This window comes from Aquarana catesbeiana, linkage group LG13 (assembly GCF_042186555.1).
Source record: "Aquarana catesbeiana isolate 2022-GZ linkage group LG13, ASM4218655v1, whole genome shotgun sequence".
NCBI lineage: Eukaryota > Metazoa > Chordata > Amphibia > Anura > Ranidae > Aquarana > Aquarana catesbeiana.
This window is the reverse complement of record NC_133336.1, coordinates 199,234,238-199,256,695: the sequence shown is the minus strand read 5'-3', so window position 1 is coordinate 199,256,695 and position 22,458 is coordinate 199,234,238. Positions and strand designations below refer to the sequence as shown.

At 44.7% G+C, this 22,458-nt stretch overlaps 1 protein-coding gene across 1 annotated transcript in view; it reads left to right on the top strand.

Moving 5' to 3' along the window:
- Positions 1-22,458, top strand: part of LOC141116650 (uncharacterized) — a 210,737-nt gene that overhangs the window by 149,677 nt on the left and 38,602 nt on the right. Inside the window, exons 7-11 of the mRNA XM_073609042.1 lie at positions 3,244-3,271; positions 5,255-5,284; positions 6,915-6,940; positions 17,172-17,196; positions 18,482-18,520. Of these exons, the coding sequence (XP_073465143.1) occupies positions 3,244-3,271; positions 5,255-5,284; positions 6,915-6,940; positions 17,172-17,196; positions 18,482-18,520 (148 nt within the window). The remainder of the gene's footprint in view (positions 1-3,243; positions 3,272-5,254; positions 5,285-6,914; positions 6,941-17,171; positions 17,197-18,481; positions 18,521-22,458) is intronic.

Genomic DNA, 22,458 nt, shown 5'->3' with positions numbered 1-22,458 from the left:
GCACTTCTGGAAGAATGGTCAGACATTCCCATAGACACACTCCTAAACCTTGTGGACAGCCTTCCCAGAAGAGTTGAAGCTTTTATAGCTGCAAAGGGTGGGCCAACTCAATATTGAACCCTATGGACTAAGACGGCATTAAAGTTCATGTTCGTGTAAAGGCAGGCGTCCCAATACTTTTGACAATATATATATATGTATGTGTGCTTGAGCTTTCGGGTGCACACCCTAATGCAATAGGTTGCGCACGCCTATGGTTCTATGCCACCTGGATGGCTGTCTGGGTGGACGTGTATTGTACTGCCCGGGCTGCTAGGCCGGAGATTGGGCCTATCCCGGGCACATCTGTCTGCTAGGCTGTCTGAGGGCCTATCCAGAAGCAAGAGAGCAGCTTGCAGTCCAACCAGAACTGACGGTTCTGCCGAGAACCTATTGTGGTCGGAGGTAGAGGGGATGCTAAGGGACCAACTATCTTATTACCAGGGACCACAGTGAGTAAATGAAGCAAGTACCGGAGCAGCATTCTCATCAACCGGGGATGGTGAAGAATCAGGAAACTTCAGTGGGTATCAAGCCAGGGACCCAGCCAGCAGAGGTGACGCTTGCAGAGCAGCCTTGTGTGTCAAGCCAGAAACCAAGCAGGCCAGTGGGGTGAAGCTTGAGAGGTATCTGGAGTGCCAAGCTAGGGACCCAGCAGAGAGACGGAGATAACGCTTGAGGAAGATACCACCGTGAAGATTGGAGGAGCTCAAGGGATTCAGTGGCAGTGAATCATCTAGTCTAGTGAGAGAGACCGGGAGCTCAGTGGGCTGAAAAACTACAAGGAGTGATTGTAGTGGAAGTGAAAGAACTGTTACAACTTGTGTTAGGAACTGTTAAAGTCTGTTGCCATAGGAGACAGCATTCCTGCATATGCAGATGTAGCTTCTTGTTGGATGCCTTTTCCTGCATGGCTGTCCTCCTGTTGAAGTCTCGGAGTCTTGCACTTGCAACTACCTATAGGGTGTCCTGGCCCTAACCCTCTCTCCCTCAAAAGTTTGTTAAGATAAATAAACTCTCTTTTGCATTCAAGAAGTGTCTGGCGCCCAAAAACTTTAGCTACTTTACACCCACCATGCCTCACAACCCACCATATACAGAAGGATGTCAGCTGTCTCTAGCCCTGGAGTTTCTTATTAAACCAAAGGAGGCCTGGGACCTTGCTACATATAAATACAAAATAAATGTATACACTCGCCCCACCTCCACATGAAAGCATTAGGGCCTGGTGATGGACAAGCACAAGTTTACTTTACAGGGTCATTCAACCAAAAGTATTTAATTTAGTTTTTGGTGGATGCTGGAGAGTTAATCCAGTTGAGAGTTTTTTGTATCTATGGGATTCTTTTGGTGAGATGTCTGTGATAATTTCTAGGTTATGGATGATTGGACAGGAGGCAAACCAAGAGCTGTTTACTAAACAACAAGCATAGAGAAAAGAGGAAAAATAGAAGCCAATAATAAAATGTTACCAATAGATTAAAAAGCAGGACTTGAATGTGTTAAAAAATGAAAGACTAGAATAGAAGGTAGGATGGGACCCGCTTGGACAGGTGATAGAGTATCAGGAGGTCGTTGTCTAGCATTGGGAAAAGAGCAAAGTGAGAGCTGGCAATATATGGAAGACTAGAGAGAAAGGCAAATTTTGGCTAAAGAAAAATGGGCCAGAATTGGAGGTGACCAAGGACAGGGATAAGGTCAGAGATGGAGGTGGCCTTAGCCAAGGCATATAAGAGGCAGAGGAGGGGGTGACCATGGACAATGTGTAGGAGAGATGGGGGTGACCACTGAAATGGGATGGAGGATCCAGAGCAGGAGGGGATAATGGACAGGAAATAGAGGAAGAAAGGAAAGTGACTATTAATAGAAGAGGTGACCATGGATAGGTGAGAGAGAAGGTAGAGTGGGAGGTGACCATGAACAGGGAATAGACTAGGCAGAGTGTCAGGTGACTACGGACAGAGAATAGAGAAGGAAAAAAGGGAGTTCACCATGGACATAAATATAAGAACTGCACAAGGGATAGAGAAGACAGATCAGGAGAAAAAAATGGAAAGGGAATACAGAGGGCAGAGTGAAAGGTGACCAAGGACAGGGTGTAGAGAAGGAAGAGATGGAAGTGACCATGAACACTGAATAAAGGGGGCAGAAATGAAGATAACCATAGACAGGTCATAGAGAAAGCAGAGAGGGAAGTGACCATAGACAGGGAACAGGATAGATAGAGAATAAGGTGAACATGGGCATGGGAAAGAGGAGGCAGGGAGAGAAATAATCCTGGAGAACAGAGGACAGAGGAGGTGACCTGACCATGATCAGTGGTGAGAGGAGGAAAAGATGAGGGGGGCTGGGGACTATGGACAGAAGATGAGGAGACAGAGATGGAGGTGAGGAGGTTAGAATGGGGAGGGGGGGTTGACGTTGGACAGGGGATAGAAGAGGCAGAGTGAGAGGTGACAATAGGCAAGGAATAGAGGGGGAAGACTTGGGTGAACTAACAGAAGGGTTACTATTGACAAGGAATAAAGGGGCAGGGAAGGTGACCATGGACAATGCATAAAGGAGGCAAAACAGGAGGTGACCATGGGACAAAGGATAAATGAGTCAGGATGAAAGCTGATGAAAGCTAACAGGAGAAGAAGAGAGAGGAGTAGCAGACAATCATTCACTGAGTATGTTTTGAAGTTATTAATTTAGATTATTATCATTTAAAAGTAACAATGCCTTATAGGGTCAGTTGACTAGAACTGAACATTATTGCACAGGTTTCATTGTCTGGATACTTTCTATTTGTTTATATGTATTTATTTTTTTTGCTCAAAGTTCCTTTATGTGCAAAAGTAATATTTCAGTGTGTCTTGCAGACTTTGGTGATGGGATCTCTGGGCTAATTTCCCGGGTCTGCACACATGCTGTGTGGCTATTATAAAGGCTGTCACCACCACAGCCACATTATTTATTTAATGTAGTGGAATGCACAACCATGGTCACAAAACCACATCAAGGTTGGCAGAACCTATACATTTCCTGAGGCAGCCAGAAACTATGGCAGAGGGTTTTCACTGCTGAAGTCTCCAAGAGTCATACCATTTCAGCATATAACTTGGTCCACCAGATTCCACCTAAGAAGGAAATGCCACAAGTATTTTAACCTTTACCAGTTATGTACATATAATGTTTCCTAATTCTTCTGTTCCCTTTTAGCAGAAAAAAAATAATGAAAACGGATATAGTAAGTAAATCTTCATCTACATTTTTTTACTCTGGCATAAGGCAGCTTTCTATTAATACCAGACTTTAGTTAGAAAACTAGAGGCAGAATAGAATCATTGCTGCATATAACCACCAATTGGCTTCCTTGTTTTTTTCTGCAGTAAAAAAAAAAAAACAACAGTTAGAATTTTATTGGGCACTACCAACACTCTCCTTTTAGATGCTTTTATCTATAATGCCGCGTACAGACAATCCGACATCAAAACCGTGGATTTATTTCCGACGGATGTTGTCTCAAACTTGTCTTGCATACACACGGTCACACAAATGTTGTCGGAAATTCCAAACGTCAAGAACGTGGTGACGTACAACACATACGAGGAGCCGAGAAAAATGAAGTTCAATAGCCAGTGCGGCTCTTCTGCTTGATTCCGAGCATGCATGGAATTTTGTGTGTCGGAATTGTGTACACATGATCGGAATTTCCGACAACGGATTTTGTTATCGGAAAACTTGAGATCCAGCTCTTAAATTTTTGTTGTCGGAAATTCCGACAGCAAATGTCCGATGGAGTCTGCACACGGTCGGATTTTCCGTCAACAAGCTCCCATCGAACATTTGTTGTCGGAAATTCCGACCATGTGTATGCGGCATAAGACCTTATTCACACTGGCATGCCTACATTTAGCTTTTCTGAGTGTAGAAGAAGCCATCTGGAAAGTATAGACAATTTTTATGCTTCCAGATCACTTTTTCCTGCTTTAGGCCCCATGGCTATTTTGCCTCTGTACATGTGGCTCCAGCATTTAGGTGTGGGCCAAAGGCACAGGTGTGCCAACCAGTCCCTCTGCTGGCAGCCTGTAGAACTCAGTGAGAGGCTGACAGAAGCTGCGGCAGGACCAACAGACCACCTAAGGTTTTATTTCAGACAACACCTGTCTGGTAGACTCTGCAATAAAAGGCTCAATGATGGACATGGGGAGAGAAAGCTGGCCCTTGTTTTCTGATCCGATAGAAGAGCTACTGTAGCTCAAATTTCTGAAAAAGTTGAGGCTGATTCCGATTGGAAGATGTCAGAATACACAGTGCATCGCAGTTTGTTGTGTTTGGAACTGTGTAGCCGCAGACCAGTCAGGGTGCCCACTCTGACCTGTGTCCACAGCCAAAAGTGCCTACAATGGGCATGTGAGCATCAGAACTGGACCACAGAGCAATGGAAGAAGGAGGCCTGGTCTGATGAATTCAAGAAATCTTTTAGGAACACAACAATGAGTTTGAAGTGTTGACTTGGCCTATAAATTCTCCAGATCTCAATCCAATCAAACATCTGTGGAATGTGCTGCAAAAAAAGTCAGATCCTGGGAGGCCTCACCTTGCAACGTACAGGACCTAAAGAATCTTCTACTGACAGCTAGGTGCCAGATACTACAGCATACCTTCATAGGTCTAGGGGAGTCCATGCCTCGATGGGTTATGGTGGGTGGTCATAATGTTGTGATTGATCGGTGTAAATCCAACTATATACTCAAACTATATAATATGAGGACAAACCTCACAAATCTATTTAATTAATATCCAGTAAGGCAGACCCATGTACTACATAGCTGATGGTAGATCTAAAGAAGATTGTACAATGAGAATGTATAGCACATGATCAGCATAAGGATCAGATGGTAGTCGGGACTTTAATCTCTCAAAGTTTGGATCAAGCTTTGCCCTCATGTCAGTCAGCTGTCAAAGGCTGCAGTCTCAATGGGTAACAGAAGCCAGGAAAGGGTAGGGTAGAATCATACCTTGAAGGGTTGAGGCCTTAAAGCCCAGGCTTAGGATACAAAGGACTGAACAAAGACTTGTGAGATGCATAAAGAAACCAAAGTAATATTGTTACCTTACAAGGGCAGGGCCCCTTTAAACGAGCCTGAGATTTTACAGACCCTCAAACATTTCATAGTAAAAGAAAACTATAAAATAAAAAGCAATACTTTGTTTAATTCTATTTCAGATCATGAACAGAATGAACGTACATCTCAAGGTACAGTAAAGGATAGTACATTATTAATAGTAAAAAATATAGAGTTATTTGAATATGCACAACTTATTCAACTTGCAGAAACAAATTTCATAATTATGTTACCATTGTCTATATTAAAAAAGACATAAGATGTCAAGATGTACAATTAATATTACACTATTAAGTTGACAATGCCACTGTTCTGCCTTATATTTTTTCAAAAAGGTCCAACATACCTACATTTCTATACATTTTTGAAAATAATGAGGTCATTGTTAATAATAGAAAAGTTTAATGTAATAAGTGCAGAAAACATGGGAGTTGGGGAAAGGGGGGGGGGGGCAAAGGTCTAGGGTCAAATTGGGCAGGCCCCAAATTTACTTGGCTGAGGAAAGAAAATCAAGCTTCTTGGAGAATCCTTTGCAAACAATTTAGATGGCTAAATGGAACAGTATCCACTGGCTCCGAGCTTGCTGTTGATCATTTTATTTTACATTCATCAAGCTTTCCTGTAACACAGTTGGTCACCTGACCCTTAACAGTGTTGGCATTCTGTAAACAAGGTTTGGGTCAAAACCTCTGAAAGGTATAGCAATTCTTAGGTGTCCCCAGGCTATTAGGTATGCTGATCACTGTTTAGTATTTTTAATGGGTGACACATATTGTGGGAAGGAAAATCATTGACCAGATGACAGTTGCATTCCAAATGTCAATACGTTGACTTTTGGTGGCTCCATCTGGAACAAGTTCAATCACTTTTGTCATAGACATATCTAGAACTTTGGTCACTGTGCAAGAACAAATTTGCAAATCAGGACATGTGACTTCATTCTTGCTTCCTAAAGGATTCTTCTGGGCTAGTGACTCTAGGTACATGTTTAAAAGTCCCTGCAAGCTTAAAGCAGAACTGCAGCCTCACTTAATTCTGTCCCACTTTTTTCAGCAGCTCTCTGTGTATTTATTTGAATTCTGTTTGTGTGAATGAATAACTAGGTGTAATACCACACCAGGGTAATATGTGTTCCTTCCATTCACATAGGGGGGGGGGGGGGGATCTATGATAAGTCCCCCCTGCAGATCCCCACATCCACTGAGCTAGGGATTCGGGAAAGAGGTCCTTGTCCTCAATAACATGGTGCTTTGGATGTGTTTGCAGAACCTGCCCTTGAATTAAGCAGATTCACTCATCACTACTCCTGTGCTGCAAAGGTCATCATTTACTGCTGCTGTGTGGTGCATACAACTTCCATAGAGACAGTTTCTTCTAGATGAGAAAAAGTTCCACCCCCTTTCTGTGTTCACTAAATCGTGGAACTCAAAAAATCCTCTGCAGCAGTAACACACAGCAACTGGTTTACCCATTTCTGTCATTCGCAATTAGGCAAAGCTGGATGTATTAGCTTAGATAGTCATGAGGTCTACAAAATGTTACTGTTACAGTGGGTGTAACTGTAAAGATGTTCTGATTTCACCGGACTCCTCCCACCAGCCAGTGGGATTGCTCCAGAATGGAGTTCTACCTAAAATTACAAAACTAATTAAAAATAATATTGTGTAAATATAGGAAGCCCTCCCTTTTCCTTCACATTTGCTTAGTTTTGTACATTTTGCGTACTTTAAATAATTTTTTTCTCTGTTTTTGCCTTCAAAGTGATGATCTCTTCAGTTTCTATCCAGGTAAGCATATAAAATGTGTATATATATATATATATATATATATATATATATATATATATATATATAATTTTTTTTTCTCTCCTCCCTTTAGCTTCTCATATGTACCAATTTCATTAAATCCCAATTCTAGTGAAAACTTCTTTTTTTTATTAAAGTAGTAAAGAAAGAGTAAAGAAAGGGTTGGAATCCCTGTCAGATTTTTACTGCTCTCTTTGTCCACCAATCGGGAGATCCTCCTTCACTTCCTGCTCTGCTGACATCTTTTCCCTGAACAGAATGTGAGGGGAAGCCTGACACATAGAGACATACAAACAAAACTCCACAAGGGTTCTTTTTTTTTTTTTTATAAATCTTTATTTATTTTTCCAATATAAAATAAATCTTACATACACATACATAAAATACCCCTGCGGCGGGGAGAATCTTCATAAATTTCACAGTCGCAGCTCTCCATCTCCCCTTGACCCATTTCCGGGGATTATCTCACCCCCTAAATCCCTCGCCCTCCTCAACGTCCCCCCCGCCCCCCACCCCTGCAGACTCGCACCCCATTTGTAGTCCTTAATGACCCTACTTTGCTCCCCTTGAACTATCTTAACATTATTTCTACGAATTCCTCTGTTTTTTTAAAAGCCCCCCAAGGTTTCCACTTCCCTTTTCCTCTCTCTTGGTTTCTGTCAAGCTGTTCCTTCCATTCGGTATACTCTATTTAATAGATATCATCAACTTTTTTGATCCAGTCTTTAACCTTTGGAGGTTCTATTTCTTGCCAATTTTTAGGGATAACATTTTTAGCTGCATTTAGTAAAATTGGCGTTAGAGAGGAATTATACCCCTTCTTCCCACCCTCGTGAGCGTGAAACAGGCAGCTCCAGGGGTCCAACCATACATTCTTCCCTGTTATCCTCTCTATCAACCCTATCACTTCTTGCCAATACAGTTTGATTTTAGGACAATCCCACCATATATGCGCCATTGTACCTAGACCCCCACACTCTCTCCAACAGTTAGGGGGTCTAACTGGCGAAAATCTACTCATTCTGGCCGGGGTCATGTACCACCGGGCGATGCACTTGTAATTGCTTTCCCTTGTCTTCATATCTACTGCTGTCCCATGCGTAGCTTCCAAAATACGTTTTTCCATTTCCCCGTCACATTGGAGTCCCAGATCTTCCTCCCACTTTCTTATGAACGGGGGCGTGCCCTGTCTGCCCCCACCCATAAGAATTTTATACACTTTCGAAACCGTCCCCTTTAATTCTTTCTTGAGAGCCATTTTCTCTAATCCCCTATAGTTCGCTTCCTCCCTTAAGGGACCTGGCAGGCTTCTAATGAAGTGATTTAATTGATTGTGCCTTCATCCATTTATTATTAGTGTCTCCCTCAGTGCTTTTAATTCCTCCAGTGATTTTAATTTCCCTCTACTAATTATATCCCTTATTTGTGTACCCTTCCCAAGAATCCAATTACCGCCTATTACTCCCATACCTGGGGGGAAAAACGGATTGTTTTTTAAGTAAATTAACGGTGAGTTATAATCCCACTTATTTAAATGGTGAGTTTGATCCCAAACTTTAAGTGTATGGTGCGTTATATAATGTGTTTCTTTACCTAAGTTCCTATACTGTGGTGGGTTCCAGATCATATGGTTCAGATGTGTTTTACTTAACCCTATTTCTAAATTCACCCATCTTTTATTGTTACTACTTTTGCCCCATTCCAGTGCCCGTGCAGTTACAATTGCTCTATAATAGTTTCTAAAATCAGGGAGGGCCAACCCCCCACGTGCTTTCTCTCTACATAACACCCTGTGCGCAATTCTTGGTTTCTTGTTACCCCAGACGTACCTATTGATTATCTCTGCCAGGACCCTAAAAAATTCCCGAGGAACTGGGATAGGAAGCATCTGCATTTTGTACAGCACTTTAGGTGCGAGCACCATTTTTACAATATTTATACGCCCCGTCCAAGAGGCATGGCCATGGGATATTCTTTTTATTTCAGTTCTTATTTCATTTAAGAGAGGTATATAGTTTATTTTATACAGATCACCTCTGGAACCCGTCAGTCTCACTCCCAAATACTTAATACTATCCCTCCATGGAAAATGGAATATATCCGCTAGCCTGTTGGCTTCCAGCTTATTTATGTTAATCTTTAATGCTTCAGCTTTTTCTATGATAATTTTTAAAGTTTGATAACTCACTGTACCTCCTCATTGTTGCTAACATATTTGGAATTGATATTTTGGGCTTTGAAATAAAAAAAAGAATATCGTCGGCAAATGCTGCTAACTTGTGCTCCTCCTCCCCTACTTCACATCCACTAATATCTGGGTGCCTTCTAATTACGTTAAGAAGCGGTTCCAGGGCCAGAACGAAAAGGAGTGGCGACAATGGACAGCCCTGCCTAGTGCCGTTCCGCATAATAAAGGTGTTCGAGGGCGTGTTGTTCACTCTTACAAAGGCCGCAGGGCAGTTATATAGAACTTTTATTCTTCTTAACATTGCTGGCCCGATACCCATTTCCGCTAGTGTGCTAAACATAAACCCCCAGTCTACCCTGTCGAACGCCTTTTCTGCGTCGATCGACAGGAGTAGACCAGGGGATCCGCCTGCCCTAAGTGCCTCCATTACCAGGAGAGACCGCACCCCATTGTCTCTTCCCTCTCTCCCGGGAACAAATCCCACCTGGTCCGGATGAACCAGGTGAGTCATTTTCTCCCTCAGTCCAAGAGCCAATATTTTCGCATATAATTTGGTGTCTTCATTTAGTAGCGCAATCGGTCGGTAGCTCGAGCATAGGGTGCGGTCTTTCCCTTCCTTGGGAATCAGTGTCACTGCTGCCAACAGGGCTTCCCCACACATTTCCCGGTCTCCAAGGCCATTCCACAGTTGGCACAGCCTTGGGACCAGGAGATCCTTAAATCTTTTATAAAAATTTATCGTGAAGCCGTCCGGCCCGGGGCTCTTACCCCCTGGGGATTGCTTCAACGCTCTAAAGACCTCATCTTCCGAAATTGGTCTTTCCAGCTCCAATGACTCCAATTGTGACAGAGTGGGCAGAGCTGCCTCTCTCAAGAATTCTCTTACCATTTACTCCCTCTTCCCATCCTGTTTTCCTTTTTTTTCCACTGCATAGAGAGAAGCAAAATAGCTTCGGAATTCCTCCGCTATGTCTCTTGTTGAGTGTCTCATTTCCCCCTTTTTACTCTTTACCCTCGCAATGCAGTTCTCAACTCTTTTCTTCCTAATCGTTGCGGCTAAATGTTTTCCTATTTTATTCCCCTTTATGTGAAAATCTTTACTGTTTTTGTGCGTTCTTTTTAGGGCTTCTGTTTCTATCAAGTCTCTCAGTTCCTCCCTTTTTATTATCAGTCCCCTTAATACCTTTTGACCCGCTTCCTTGTTGGTTTTGTGAGTGTGTTCAAGGTCCTGGATTTGTTCTATCAGTCCCTCTTGCCTTCTCATTCTTTCTTTCTTCTCCCCTGCACCAATTGAGATTAATACCCCTCTAATGTAGGCCTTGAAAGTCTCCCACACAATTGTCGGCGGGACCTCCTCAGATTCGTTAGTGTGAAAGAACCCCTCAATCTCATTTTGTATCCTTTCGACAATGTGCCTTTTCATTAGAAGGAATTCCTTCAGCCGCCGGGATCCTCTGAAGGCCCTTAAGCGCCAGTGTCATGCCTACCGGGGCGTGATCTGACAGGGTCTGAATCTCAATCTTTGAGGCTATCACAGAATCTAGTAAACTATGGTCAACTAAAAAGTAGTCCAGCCTTGAATAGGTCGCATGCACCTGTGAGTAGAATGTGTAGTCTCTCTCTTTGGGATGTAACACTCTCCACACGTCAATCAGCTGCTGGGTTTGTAATTTCTTCCCAATTCTTACACATCCCCTTTTGTCTACCCATTGGGGATCAGCCGACCTATCCAGGGCTGGATCTAGGCAGAAATTTAAGTCACCCGCTAGGATCACTTCCCCTTCTTTAAATTCCTCCAATCCACTCAGGGTACGGGCAAAGTATCCCATCGGGTCTCTATTTGGACAATATATATTTACCAGTGTATACATTTTTTCGTTCATTTTTATTTTTACGAACAGAAATCGCCCTTCTGGGTCTATTCTCCTGTCCATTATATTGAATTTTAACCTTTTAGAGAATCCGATGGCCACTCCCTTTGCCCTTTTGGATGGGGAATCACCATATATCCATACCGGTAGCTCTTTTGAAGATAACTTAATACCCTCCTCATGCACTAGATGCGTTTCCTGCAGGAAAGCTATATCTATATTCAATCTCCGTAGTTCCTGACCCATTTTCCACCTTTTCCCTGGTGAATTAAGACCTTTCACGTTATAAGATAAACATCTAATTTCCATAGTCACCCCACATTTTATTTGCCCTCCTGTCCCTAAAATACACCTTTGATTTTCTCTGGGTAGGCCCTCCGCCTTTGTACCGGGAGACACAAAGCTTAAGATTGAAATAGAGTAGATAAATCAAGGAGCAAGAATCCGTGAATACCCCAGAGCTGTAACCCATATCTGGGGATACAAGAGGGCAGCTAAACAAAAAAAGTGCAAGAAGATAGGACCTCTTGCGCTGGACCTTGAATCTGCGGGTGCCCACCCTCCCCCCTCCATCCCCCCCACCCCTCCACCTCTCCCCACACCCCACCCCCCTCACCCCCCTGCCGACATCTGGCCTCGGGACCGTGGCGTTTCCCATAATCCCTTCACGCCAACGATCCCACGTGTACAGAGTGTTACTCCCACCGATGGGCTTCGAGGACCCCTTCCCCCACATTATGTGGAGTTTAGGGCGGAGGAATTTCCTAATACATGTATCCTAATTATCAATCACATTTATAACCTTGTAACTTTGTGACCCCCCCCCCCTCAGAAAATTCTTCCCACCATATCCTGTGGCAACCTTATGTTTAGATTTACACAGAAGTCCTGCAGATCTTCTATCCGTTTTAATCTAAAGCTTCTCCCCTCTCTTATTACTAAAAGTGAAAATGGGTGACCCCAACTATACTTCAGATTACCCTCCCTTAATGTGTCCAACAGTGGTTTTAGTTGTCTTCTCCTTGCGAGGGTTCTGGCTGACAAATCTTTAAAGATTTGGATGTCTGTGTTGTTGTATTTCAGCGACTGGACTCCTCGCAAGTTCTTCCAAATCCTTTCTTTTTCATAATGGTGAAACCTCACTATCACGTCTCTCGGTAGGTCTTCTCTGGTGTTTGGAGGTTTTCTTATTCTGTGGACACGCTCTATTTTGAGCTTCTCCTCCTTATTTCTTCCCAATATGGGATTGAATATTTCTTTCATTGCAGAGAACAGATCTTCCCCTCCCTTTTCTGGGATGGCTCTAATTCTAAGGTTTTGCCTTCTGTTTTGGTTCTCCTGCTCTTCGAGTTTAAGGAGTATTTCCCTCTGATCCGCTTGTAGATTTTTAACTTGCGTTTTCAAGTCCTCAATCACAGCCGTTTGTTGCTCTGTTAGGTCTTCAACGATTTCCACTCTTTTCAGTAGGTGTCCCATATCTTCTCTGATATTAAGAATCTCTGCCTTCAGCACATCCTCTAATTTAGTAAACATGTCCTGGATCTCTACTTTTGTAGGGAATAGCTCCATGCCCACATCTGTGTTGGTCTCTGATTCAGACTCTGGTGAGGCTACTGTTCTGGAGTTGTTTCCTGTTGCTCCCTTATTTTTATTGGGATCTTTCTTTTTGTCTTTCCCACTTTGTTGTTTATTTTCCATGCTTGGGCTTCTAGCTTGCGTTTCTGTCATGTATTTTTGGATAGTGCTTGTATTTAAGCTGTCTCTTGATTTTTTTGCTTCTGCTGCCTTAGTGGTGCGCCCTTTCATATTATATTTCTCCCACCTTCCTCCTTTCTTGCGTGACTTCTCAGGTCACCCTGCTTGCTCTGTGCCCCCTGGATCTACTCTCCTTAAAGTCCTGCAACAGGTAGTTATACACTTAATGATTTTTTTCAAAGTCCTACCTGTTGCTGTCTTGCGGCATGGGTCACAGAGCCCAAGTTCTTCCTCCTGCAGGGCTGACAGGGCTGACAGGGCTGACCGGGCTGCTCCTTTCTAATATCAGCGATCCAGCAATTTCACAGCTTACTTCTCCAGGTCTTTAACTTTAGATAGATAGATAGATATACTTTATTGTCATTGTATACATACAACAAAAATTTTTTTTTCGGATACCCTTTACTTTCTATACTGATATGCAAAAGTTCCTGAGTTCCTTTCCCCTTACATCCAGGGGGTGCGGATGGGGAAAATGGGGAAAGCTAGCGGGGGGGGGGGGAGGGGTGTCTCAGGTCCTTCCTCCGTGATCCTCCACGATTGTACGGGGGGGGGGGGAGAGCGGGGACGCAGGGGGGGGATTGCTTTAGCAAGCGTCTAGGGGGGACAATGGCTCCGGACCGGCTGCCGTTCTATATGGCGTTTGGTTAGGTGTTTCCGGAGTTTGTCTTCCCCGAGCTCCACGTGCTGCTGCCTCTGCCTCTGCCGCAACCGGCTCCGTGACTGGCTTCGTGTTCAGGCTCCGGTACTGCTCTCCACCTCAACGTCCGCCACCTATCCGCCGCTTCGATGCAGTTGCAGCGGTAGCTGTCTCACGGGCTCAGCGTGGCTCTCACCTCACGCTGTCGGCCTCGCCGCTCTCCTCTCCTCCTCTGTCCTCCACCTCCCCACCGCGAGGCTCCTCCCCTACCCCTCACACGTCATCTTCTCCACAAGGGTTCTAACTCTTCCTCACCCTATACAAACTAGAGAAGGCAGAGATGGTGGTAACCATGGACAGGACATAGAGAATGCAGAGATGGAGGTGACCATGAACAAGGGATAGAGCAGGTAGAGATGAAGATGAGAAAAAAAGAAACCTTGCGCCAAACAAGGTAAAAATATACTAATACCTTTTGTACAAAGTTGCTCCCCAAAAAACAGTGAACCCGTCACTGTGCAAGTGAAAACAAGAGTTTTGATAGGGGCGTTGAGTAATTATTTTATATTCCTTATATGTCATATACCATAAAATAAAGTGAATATGTGCATAAAGTGCAATATTTCCTTATATCAAACAAATATCATACACAAAGTGAAGATATACATAAAGTGCAATGAGAAAAAAACATATATAAATTGGTAGTGATCAAAAAAATCATTAACAAATTATATTTTATAAATCCATATTTCCAATGATGTGTCTTGATAAGTAGACCCATCCCGAAAGCAAGAAGGAATTCCTTCACCATATATATTGAATCCACCCAATGTGCTCTAAATTGAAAGCTGCTCATCAGATGGATGTGACCTCTTTATTTAAAAAGAAGGTCTAATGTGCTTTTGGGAACTCCTGGATAGGATACCCTAGGTTACCAGATGGCTTCCCTGTAATGTGACCTCCTCTCCACCAAAATATCCCATATGGAAGAAACAAAGGGACACTACATAGCGCAATACTGTTGGCTTATTTAACCGCTTGCCGACCGGCTCCTGTAGATATACGCCGGCAGAATGGCACGGCTGGGCAAAGTAACGTACCTGCACATTACTTTGAATTTCCCGCGGTGCACTCGCGTGCCTGCCGCGAGCTCCGTGACTGTGCCTGCGGGACCCGCGGACTCGATGTCCGCCGGGTGCCCGCGATCGTGTCACGGAGCTGAAGAACAGGGAGATGCCAATGTAAACGCAGCATCTCCCCGTTCTGCCTAGTTACAGGACACTGATTGTCTGCTCCCTTTCATCGGGAGCAGCGATCAGTGTCATGTCACTGTTAACCCATCCCCCCCACAGTTAGAATCACTCCCCAGGACACACTTAACCCCTCCTCCTAGTGGTTAACCTCTTCACTGCCAGTGACATTTTTACAGTAATCAATGCATTTTTATAGCATTGATCGCTGTATTAATGGCAATGGTCCCAAAAATGTGTCAAAATTGTCCAATGTGTCCGCCATAATGTCGCAGTTACAATAAAAATCACTGATCGCCGCCATTACTAGTAAAAAAAAAATATTAATAAAAATGCCATAAAACTATCCCCTATTTTGTAGACGCTATAACTTTTGCGCAAATCAATCAATAAACGCTTATTGAGATTACGAATTACTACGTTACGTAGTTAATACGTCATCAGGAAGCGATTAGGTATTAACTACGAAACGTACGTCGAGGCGCTTCCGGTCACGTCACTTCTGGGTCCCAGCTTCCAGTTTTCTTCCATACCCAAGTGGAACGCACGCTGGCTCTGAACGTGAGCCCAGCGGCAAGCAGCTCCATAATACAATCTCTGCAGGCTATCCTCAGTGCCAAGCTAAGGCACACATAAATGTAAGCAGACAACCTTCATGTTTTATGTATGATTTTAAATAAACCAACAGTATTGCGCTATGTAGTGTCCCTTTGTTTCTTCCATATGGGATATTTTGGTGGAGAGGAGGTCACATTACAGGAGAGTCATCTGGTAACCTAGGGTATCCTATGCAGGAGTTCCCAAAAGCGCATTAGACCTTCTTTTTAAATAAAGAGGTAACATCCATCTGGTGAGCAGCTTTCAATTTAGAGCACATTGGGTGGATTCAATATATATGGTGAAGGAATTCCTTCTTGCTTTCGGTGTGGGTCTACTAATCAAGACACATCATTGGAAATATGGACTTATAAAATATAATTTGATTAATGATTTTTTGATCACTACCAATTTATATATTTTTTTCTCATTGTACTTTATGTATATCTTCACTTCGTGTATGATATTTGTTTGATATAAGGAAATATTGCACTTTATGCACATAGTCACTTTATTTTATGAAATATGACATATAAGGAGTATAAAATAATCACTCAGCGCCCCCTATCACTCAGAGATGGAGATGACCATGAACGGAGCATAAAGGAGGCAGAGATGAAAGTGTCTATGGACTAAGTATAGAGAAGCTTGGGAAGTGGTAGGTCAGGTGGCCATGGATAGAGGATAGAAGAGGCAGAGATGGCGGTAACCATGGACAGGGCATAGAGAAGGCAGAGATAGAGGTGACCATGAACAAGGGATAGAGCAGACAGATATGAGATGACCATGAACGGAGCATAAAGGAGCCAGAGATGAAGGTGTCTATGGACTAAGTATAGAGAAGCTTGGGAAGTGTTAGGTTGGGTGACCATGGATAGAGGATAGAAGAGGCAGACATGGAGGTTACCATGGACAGTAGATAGAAGAGGCAGACATAATGGTTACCACGGATAGGGCATTGAGGAAACAGAGATGAAGGTGACCATGAACAGGACATAGAACAGGCAAATATGTAGGTGATGGACTGAAGATAGAGCAGGTTGGGGAATGGAAGGCTGGGTGACCATGGACAGGGGATAGAAGAGGCAGAGATGGAGGTGACCATGGACAGAACATAGAGGAGGCAAAGATGGAGGTTATCGTGGACAGAGGATAGAGAAGGTTGGGAAATGGGGGGGGGGGGTTGGTTGACCATGAGCAGCGTTTAGAAGAGGGACAGAAGAGGGACAGATGTAACCATGGACAGGGCATAAAGAAGGAGAGACAGAGGTGAGCATGAACAAGGGATAGATGAGGCAGAGAGGGAGATAACCATGAACAGGACATAGAGCAGACAGAGATAGAGGTAACGATGAACAAGAGATATAGGGGGCAAACATTGAGCAGACTATAGACAGGGCATAGAGGAGGCAGAGATGGAGGTAAACATGGAAAAGAGATAGAGGAGTTTGGAGGCCATGGCCATGGACAAGGGATGGAGGAGGTTGGGGGTAGTAGACAGGGGATAGAGGGGGCGGAGATAGGGGTTACCATTTTACAAATTTTGATGGTGATATCTCTGAGTTTCCAGGTCTGCACACATACTATAGCTATTGCCATTATTAATGGGCCCCCACCATCCCTACTGCATTATTATTTTTGTAATATAGTGGAATGTGCAATAGTAGTTACAAGACCATCTCAATGTGGACAGGAAGCCCTAAAAATCCAAGCTAAGAGACAGTCAGAAACTATGGAAGAGAAATCTCACTGGAAGTATCGAAGAGTCATAAAAGTTCAGTGTGTAACGTGGACCACCAGATTTCACCAACACTTTTTAAAGCTTGTCCTTTTAATAATTTTACAGCTATTTTAACTTTTACCAGTTACATTTTCAGAATGTTTCCTAATTCTTCCCTTTCTTTTTTTGCAGCAACACAGTTCTGGAAACAACACCAGTAAGTAAACCTATAACTACATTTGTTTACTCAAATATAGCAGTTTTCCTTTAACCACTTAAGGACCGGCGCATGACTATGTACGTTGGCACAATGGCACGGCTGGGCAAATGGGCGTATATATACGTCCATTTGAATTTCCCGCCGTGTCATTGCGTGCACGCCGCCGGTGGCGCGTGCGTGCGCCGGCCGGGAGCTCTGTGAGTCGGGTCGCGGGTCCTGTGGACTCGATCGCCGCGTGAATACTCGCGATCGTCTCACGGAGAGCAGGAACGGGGAGATGCTGCTGTAAACAGCATCTCCCCGTTCTGGCTAGTGACAGTGTCACTCGATCTCTGCTCTCTGTCATCGGGAGCAGAGATCAGTGTACTGACAGACACAGCCCAACCCCCCTACAGTTAGAAAACACTCCCTAGTACTGACTTAACCCCTCCCCGCCCCCTAGTGGTTAACCCCTTCACTGCCAGTGTCATTTACACAGGAATCAATGCATTTTTATAGCACTGATTGCTGTATAAATGACAATGGCCCCAAAAATGTGTCAAAAATTTCCGACATGTCCGCCATAACGTCGCAGTCACAATAAAAATCGCTGATCGCCGCCAAAACTAGTAAAAAAAAATTATTAATAAAAATGCCATAAAACTATCCCCTGTTTTTTAAACGCTATAACTTTTGCGCAAACCAATCAATAAACGCTTATTGCGATTTTTTTTTTACCAAAAATATGTAGAAGAAGACGTATCGGCCTAAACTGAGGAAAAAAAATGTTTTTTTATATATTTTTGGGGGATATTTATTATAGCAAAAAGTAAAAGATAATGCGTTTTTTTCAAAATTGTCGCTCTTATTTTGTTTATAGCGCAAAAAATAAAAATCGCAGAGGTGATCAAATACCACCAAAAGAAAGCTCTATTTGTGGGGAAAAAAGGACGTCAATTTTGTTTGAGAGCCACGTCGCACGACCGCGCAATTGTCAGTTAAAACGACGCAGTGCCGAATCGCAAAAAGTGCTCTGGTCTTTAGCCAGCCAAATGGTCCGGGGCTTAAGTGGTTAATATCTGACTAGAGGAAGGATAGTATCTTTTATGCACAAAACAACCAATCAGCTGCTTCTTTACCTTTTGAAATCTGCCCCCTCCCCACCTCCCTAATCCCTCTGCATTGTGTTGCTAGAGCAATACTGTTACCTTAAGAACATTGATTTTTTTACAAGACCTAAAAAATGTCATAGGTAAAGAAAGATATAAAACTCAAAGCAATAATATGTTTAATTCTATTTCAGAATATGATACAGAACCTCAGGAGGAAAATACATCTCAAGGTACGGTAAAGGATTGTAAACTATTGTTAAAAAATATATAAAGTTATTTGAATAAGTACAACTCATTAAAATCAAAACACAATACTTATTTTCACTGTTATGTTACAATTGCCTACATTTAAAAAAATGACATAGGATTATAAGACATAAGATGGCAAAATGGAGAATTGATATTATGCTATTAAATTGTTTGTTAACCCACTATTGTATGATCATGCCATCCCCTCTGTTATATAAAGCTATGTGATCCTGTGCCTGTGCTGTGTAAAAAAATGCTGATTGTACCTTATCTCAGAGCGCCTCCATGCGCTCACGTGACTCCTCGGCTTTCTCCTTTGCCCGGCTGACAGCTATAGTGGACAGGGCCGAGCACTGCCCCTGACGTTAGCCGGGAGGAGGGGAGGTGAGAGATCCTAAGAGTCACATGAACGCTGGGAGACGCTCTGAGATAAGGTACAATCTGCATTTTCTTTATACAGCACAGGCACAGAGGCACACAACGTTATATAATAGAGAAGATGGCATGCTTCTACAATAAATATGAGAGCAGCAGGAGGGGAGGATCATGGAGTGCACGGAGCTGACAGGCAGGGAGGGGGGAGGAGGACACAGGAGACACAGGAGTACAGAGAGCAGGGCTGCAGCTGACAGAGGCACGTAAACTGACCACGGTGTCAGGGCTCAGCAGCCATGATAAGCCATGATCAGTTTAAAGAGGGGAGGGCATAGCCAGGCAGGATCACCCAGGTGTTTCAGGTGATACGAGGGGAGGGGCAAAATTACAAAGCACAAGCAATGTGCTGTATAACATGCTTTAAGGGAACAGGATCCATTTTTTTTTTTTTTTTAGGGTAACTGGGACAGTAATCACTTTGGGCAGGAGGCCCGTGGAACGCAGCATCCCTTAGAGGGGTCAGGAAACTCATTTTCAAGCCCCCCAGGCCCCTCTTATGTGTAAGTTACCCTGTGTCTATTAGGGGAACAGGGTGACCTGAGAAGCCCAGTCTGGTCTAATCTAACCAGACTCACTACAACCACACTGGACTCAGCATTTCGTTTTACCCCTGAACACTGACATTGGACATAAGAGTTGCCTCAGGTGTCCTTTCCACTGACAAAGTTGGCTGCGTGTCCAGTTTTTGTTTATAAGATGTGTTGAAAAGTTTGAATGTTGCTGTGCCTCATGCTATTGGATGTAATGTTTACCCCGCCCTGTGTCTCTATGCCAACAAGGAGGAGGGATTGTCTCCAGAGATATATACTTGTGTCTGTTATTCAATAAAAGTCTTATGCTTTTTTTCGCCCTACACTGGTGTCTCGACAAGTGACTGGGTGGGCTGAGGGATCTTGAATCTTGCTTGTCACGGACCCCCGTACTCAAGAAGAGTCTGTCCGCCATCTACTCATCCTTTATCGAGTAGTAGCAGTGTACGATCCAAGGTCCCTTAGCCCACCCAGCCACTTGTCGAAGCATCAGTGTAGGGTGGAAAACATCAGACTCTTTATTCAAACCCAGGTACACAGAGATATACACTCAGAGGACAATGCCCCCTGCTTTGCATAATGACACAGGGCGGGGGAAACTACATTCAGTAATAAGAGACACACAGGTGTATTCAACTTCTCATAAGTAGACTGTCCTATCAGCAGGGAGGCTGTTGGAGGAATTGCCCCCTCCCTTCTCCACCCTTCCCCAAGTCTACATGCTAGAAACACATAACATCCCATAATAGGTTGCTCCCAAGGCAGAGAGAAACAATAGAACAATGGGATACAGCCACACCCCAAACAACCTAGCAGCCTGAAAGGTGAAATTATTTATCTTCATATTTTCTTGAGGGATATAGTTCAGAAATATTAATGTCCCAAGTAAAAGAGCCCCTTCATTCTTTCAGTACAAACCACACATATAGAATCCAGGATAACAGGGGTAAAAGTAAATGCTGAGTCCGGTGTGGTTGTACTGGGAGTCGGGTTAGGCAGACCCAACTGGGTTTCTCGGTCACCCTGTGCCCCTAATAGACAGAGGGTAACTTACACGCAGGAAAGGCAGAGGGAGCTGTACAAGGAGTTTCCAGAGCTCTCCAAGGTAAGCTGGGTTCCACAAGCCCCCCCGTCCAAAGTGACTCCCGTCACACATCTCCCCTTTTGGCAGAAGACTAGCACAGACGGAGACCCAAAACGGGTTGACTTCGAAGTTAGTCTATAGTTCCAGTGCCCCAAAGCCCATTCCCACACAGTACCCCAAACACGTTGTCCCAAACAGAGCAGATCCTTCCCTTGGAGTCCTTTCAGCCACTGGAGAAGACAGGGTGGCTGGGCTCACTTTGTCAGGATGTTGGCGATCTGGGCCGACTGCCCAGCATTCCTGGGGTATACAGGTGGAGACTGAAGTCCCATCCACTTTTGCTAGAGGAAAATTCCCCAGTGCTTGCAGAGCAAGGCTGACATCTGGCTGTCCTAATGCCAGACCTTTTTCTGGGGTTGTGTCAGTGGAGACCGAAGTCCAGGGGCGGACTGACCATCGGGCAGTTCGGGCACTGACCGAGGGCCTGTGGCCAGTAGGGGGCCCCATGACAGCTTCCACTTTGGGACCCGATCTACACGTCAGCTAGCTGTGATTGACGGGCAGATCGAGTCCCTGCTCACTGCTAAGAGACTGTAGTGTAAACAGACCTCTCATGATGCGCTCCTCCCCGCCGGCCCCTCCTTACCTCCCGTCCACCCCAGGTGCTTGTATCTGTCATCACCTCAGACGGACAGAAGAGAGGAGGGGCCGTCGAGGAGGAGCGCATCACAAGAGGTCTGTATACAGCCGCTTCCCGCTCTACTCTGCATCTAGGAAGGAAAGTGCAGCAGCTTGAAAGTTGCTGCACAGCTTCCCACCCACAGTGTCCCCCTGTGCCCCCCACCTCCCCACAGTGTCCCTCTGTGCCTTCCACCCCCCCACAGTTCCCCCCTGTGCCCTCCACCTCCCCACAGTGTCCCCCTGTGCCCTCCACCCCCCACAGTGCCCCCTGTGCCCTCCACCTCCTCACAGTGACTCCCTGTAATACCCACCCAAAGTGTCCCCCTGTGCCACCTCCCCACAGTGTCCCCCTGTGCCCTCCACCCCCCCCACAGTGTCCCCCTGTGCCCCCCACCTCCCCACAGTGTCCCCCTGTGCCCTCCACCTCCCCACAGTGACCCCCTGTAACACCCACCCACAGTGTCCCCCTGCGCCACCTCCCCACAGTGTCCCCCTGTGCCCCCCACAGTGTCCCCCTGTGCCCCCTACCTCCCCACAGTGTCCCCCTGTGCCCTCCACCCCCAGACAGTGTCCCCCTTTGCCCCCACCTCCCCACGGTGTCCCCCTCATAGCTATGAGTAAGCACTTGGCATAAGTGTGAAACGCGTTAGCCGATTATCTGTACACTCTGTCCATGGTGTCCTGTATGACATGTTCCTGATTTTAAAATAAAGAAATTTGGATTATTACTTCCTGGAGTGCGGCTGTCCGGATTTTCTCAATTGCACACAGCTTCAACTAGCATTAACCAGCACCTGGGACCTCTTATCTCTGGAGAGTAACATCCATTTCATACCTGGTCAGATCTACACTGTTGCGGGGATAACACTCGTAGGATGCAACATTGCTGTGGTTTTGTGGAGCTGAAAAAGGACTGCCCCAACCGCAATCTCTGAAGCATCGACCTCCAACACGTAAGGCAGGGCTGGGTTGTGATGACGAAGAACCGGGGCAGAGGTGAATTGCTGCTTGAGTTTGTCGAAAGCCATTTGTGCTGAGGGGGACCACAGAAAATGGCTGTTTTGCTTGGTGAGTTGTGTGATAGGTGAAATTATTGACGAGAAGCCTTTTATGAATCTTCTATAAAAATTGGCGCATCCCACGAACCTCTGGAAGCTCTTTCGGTCCGAGGGTACTGGCCATTCAAGAA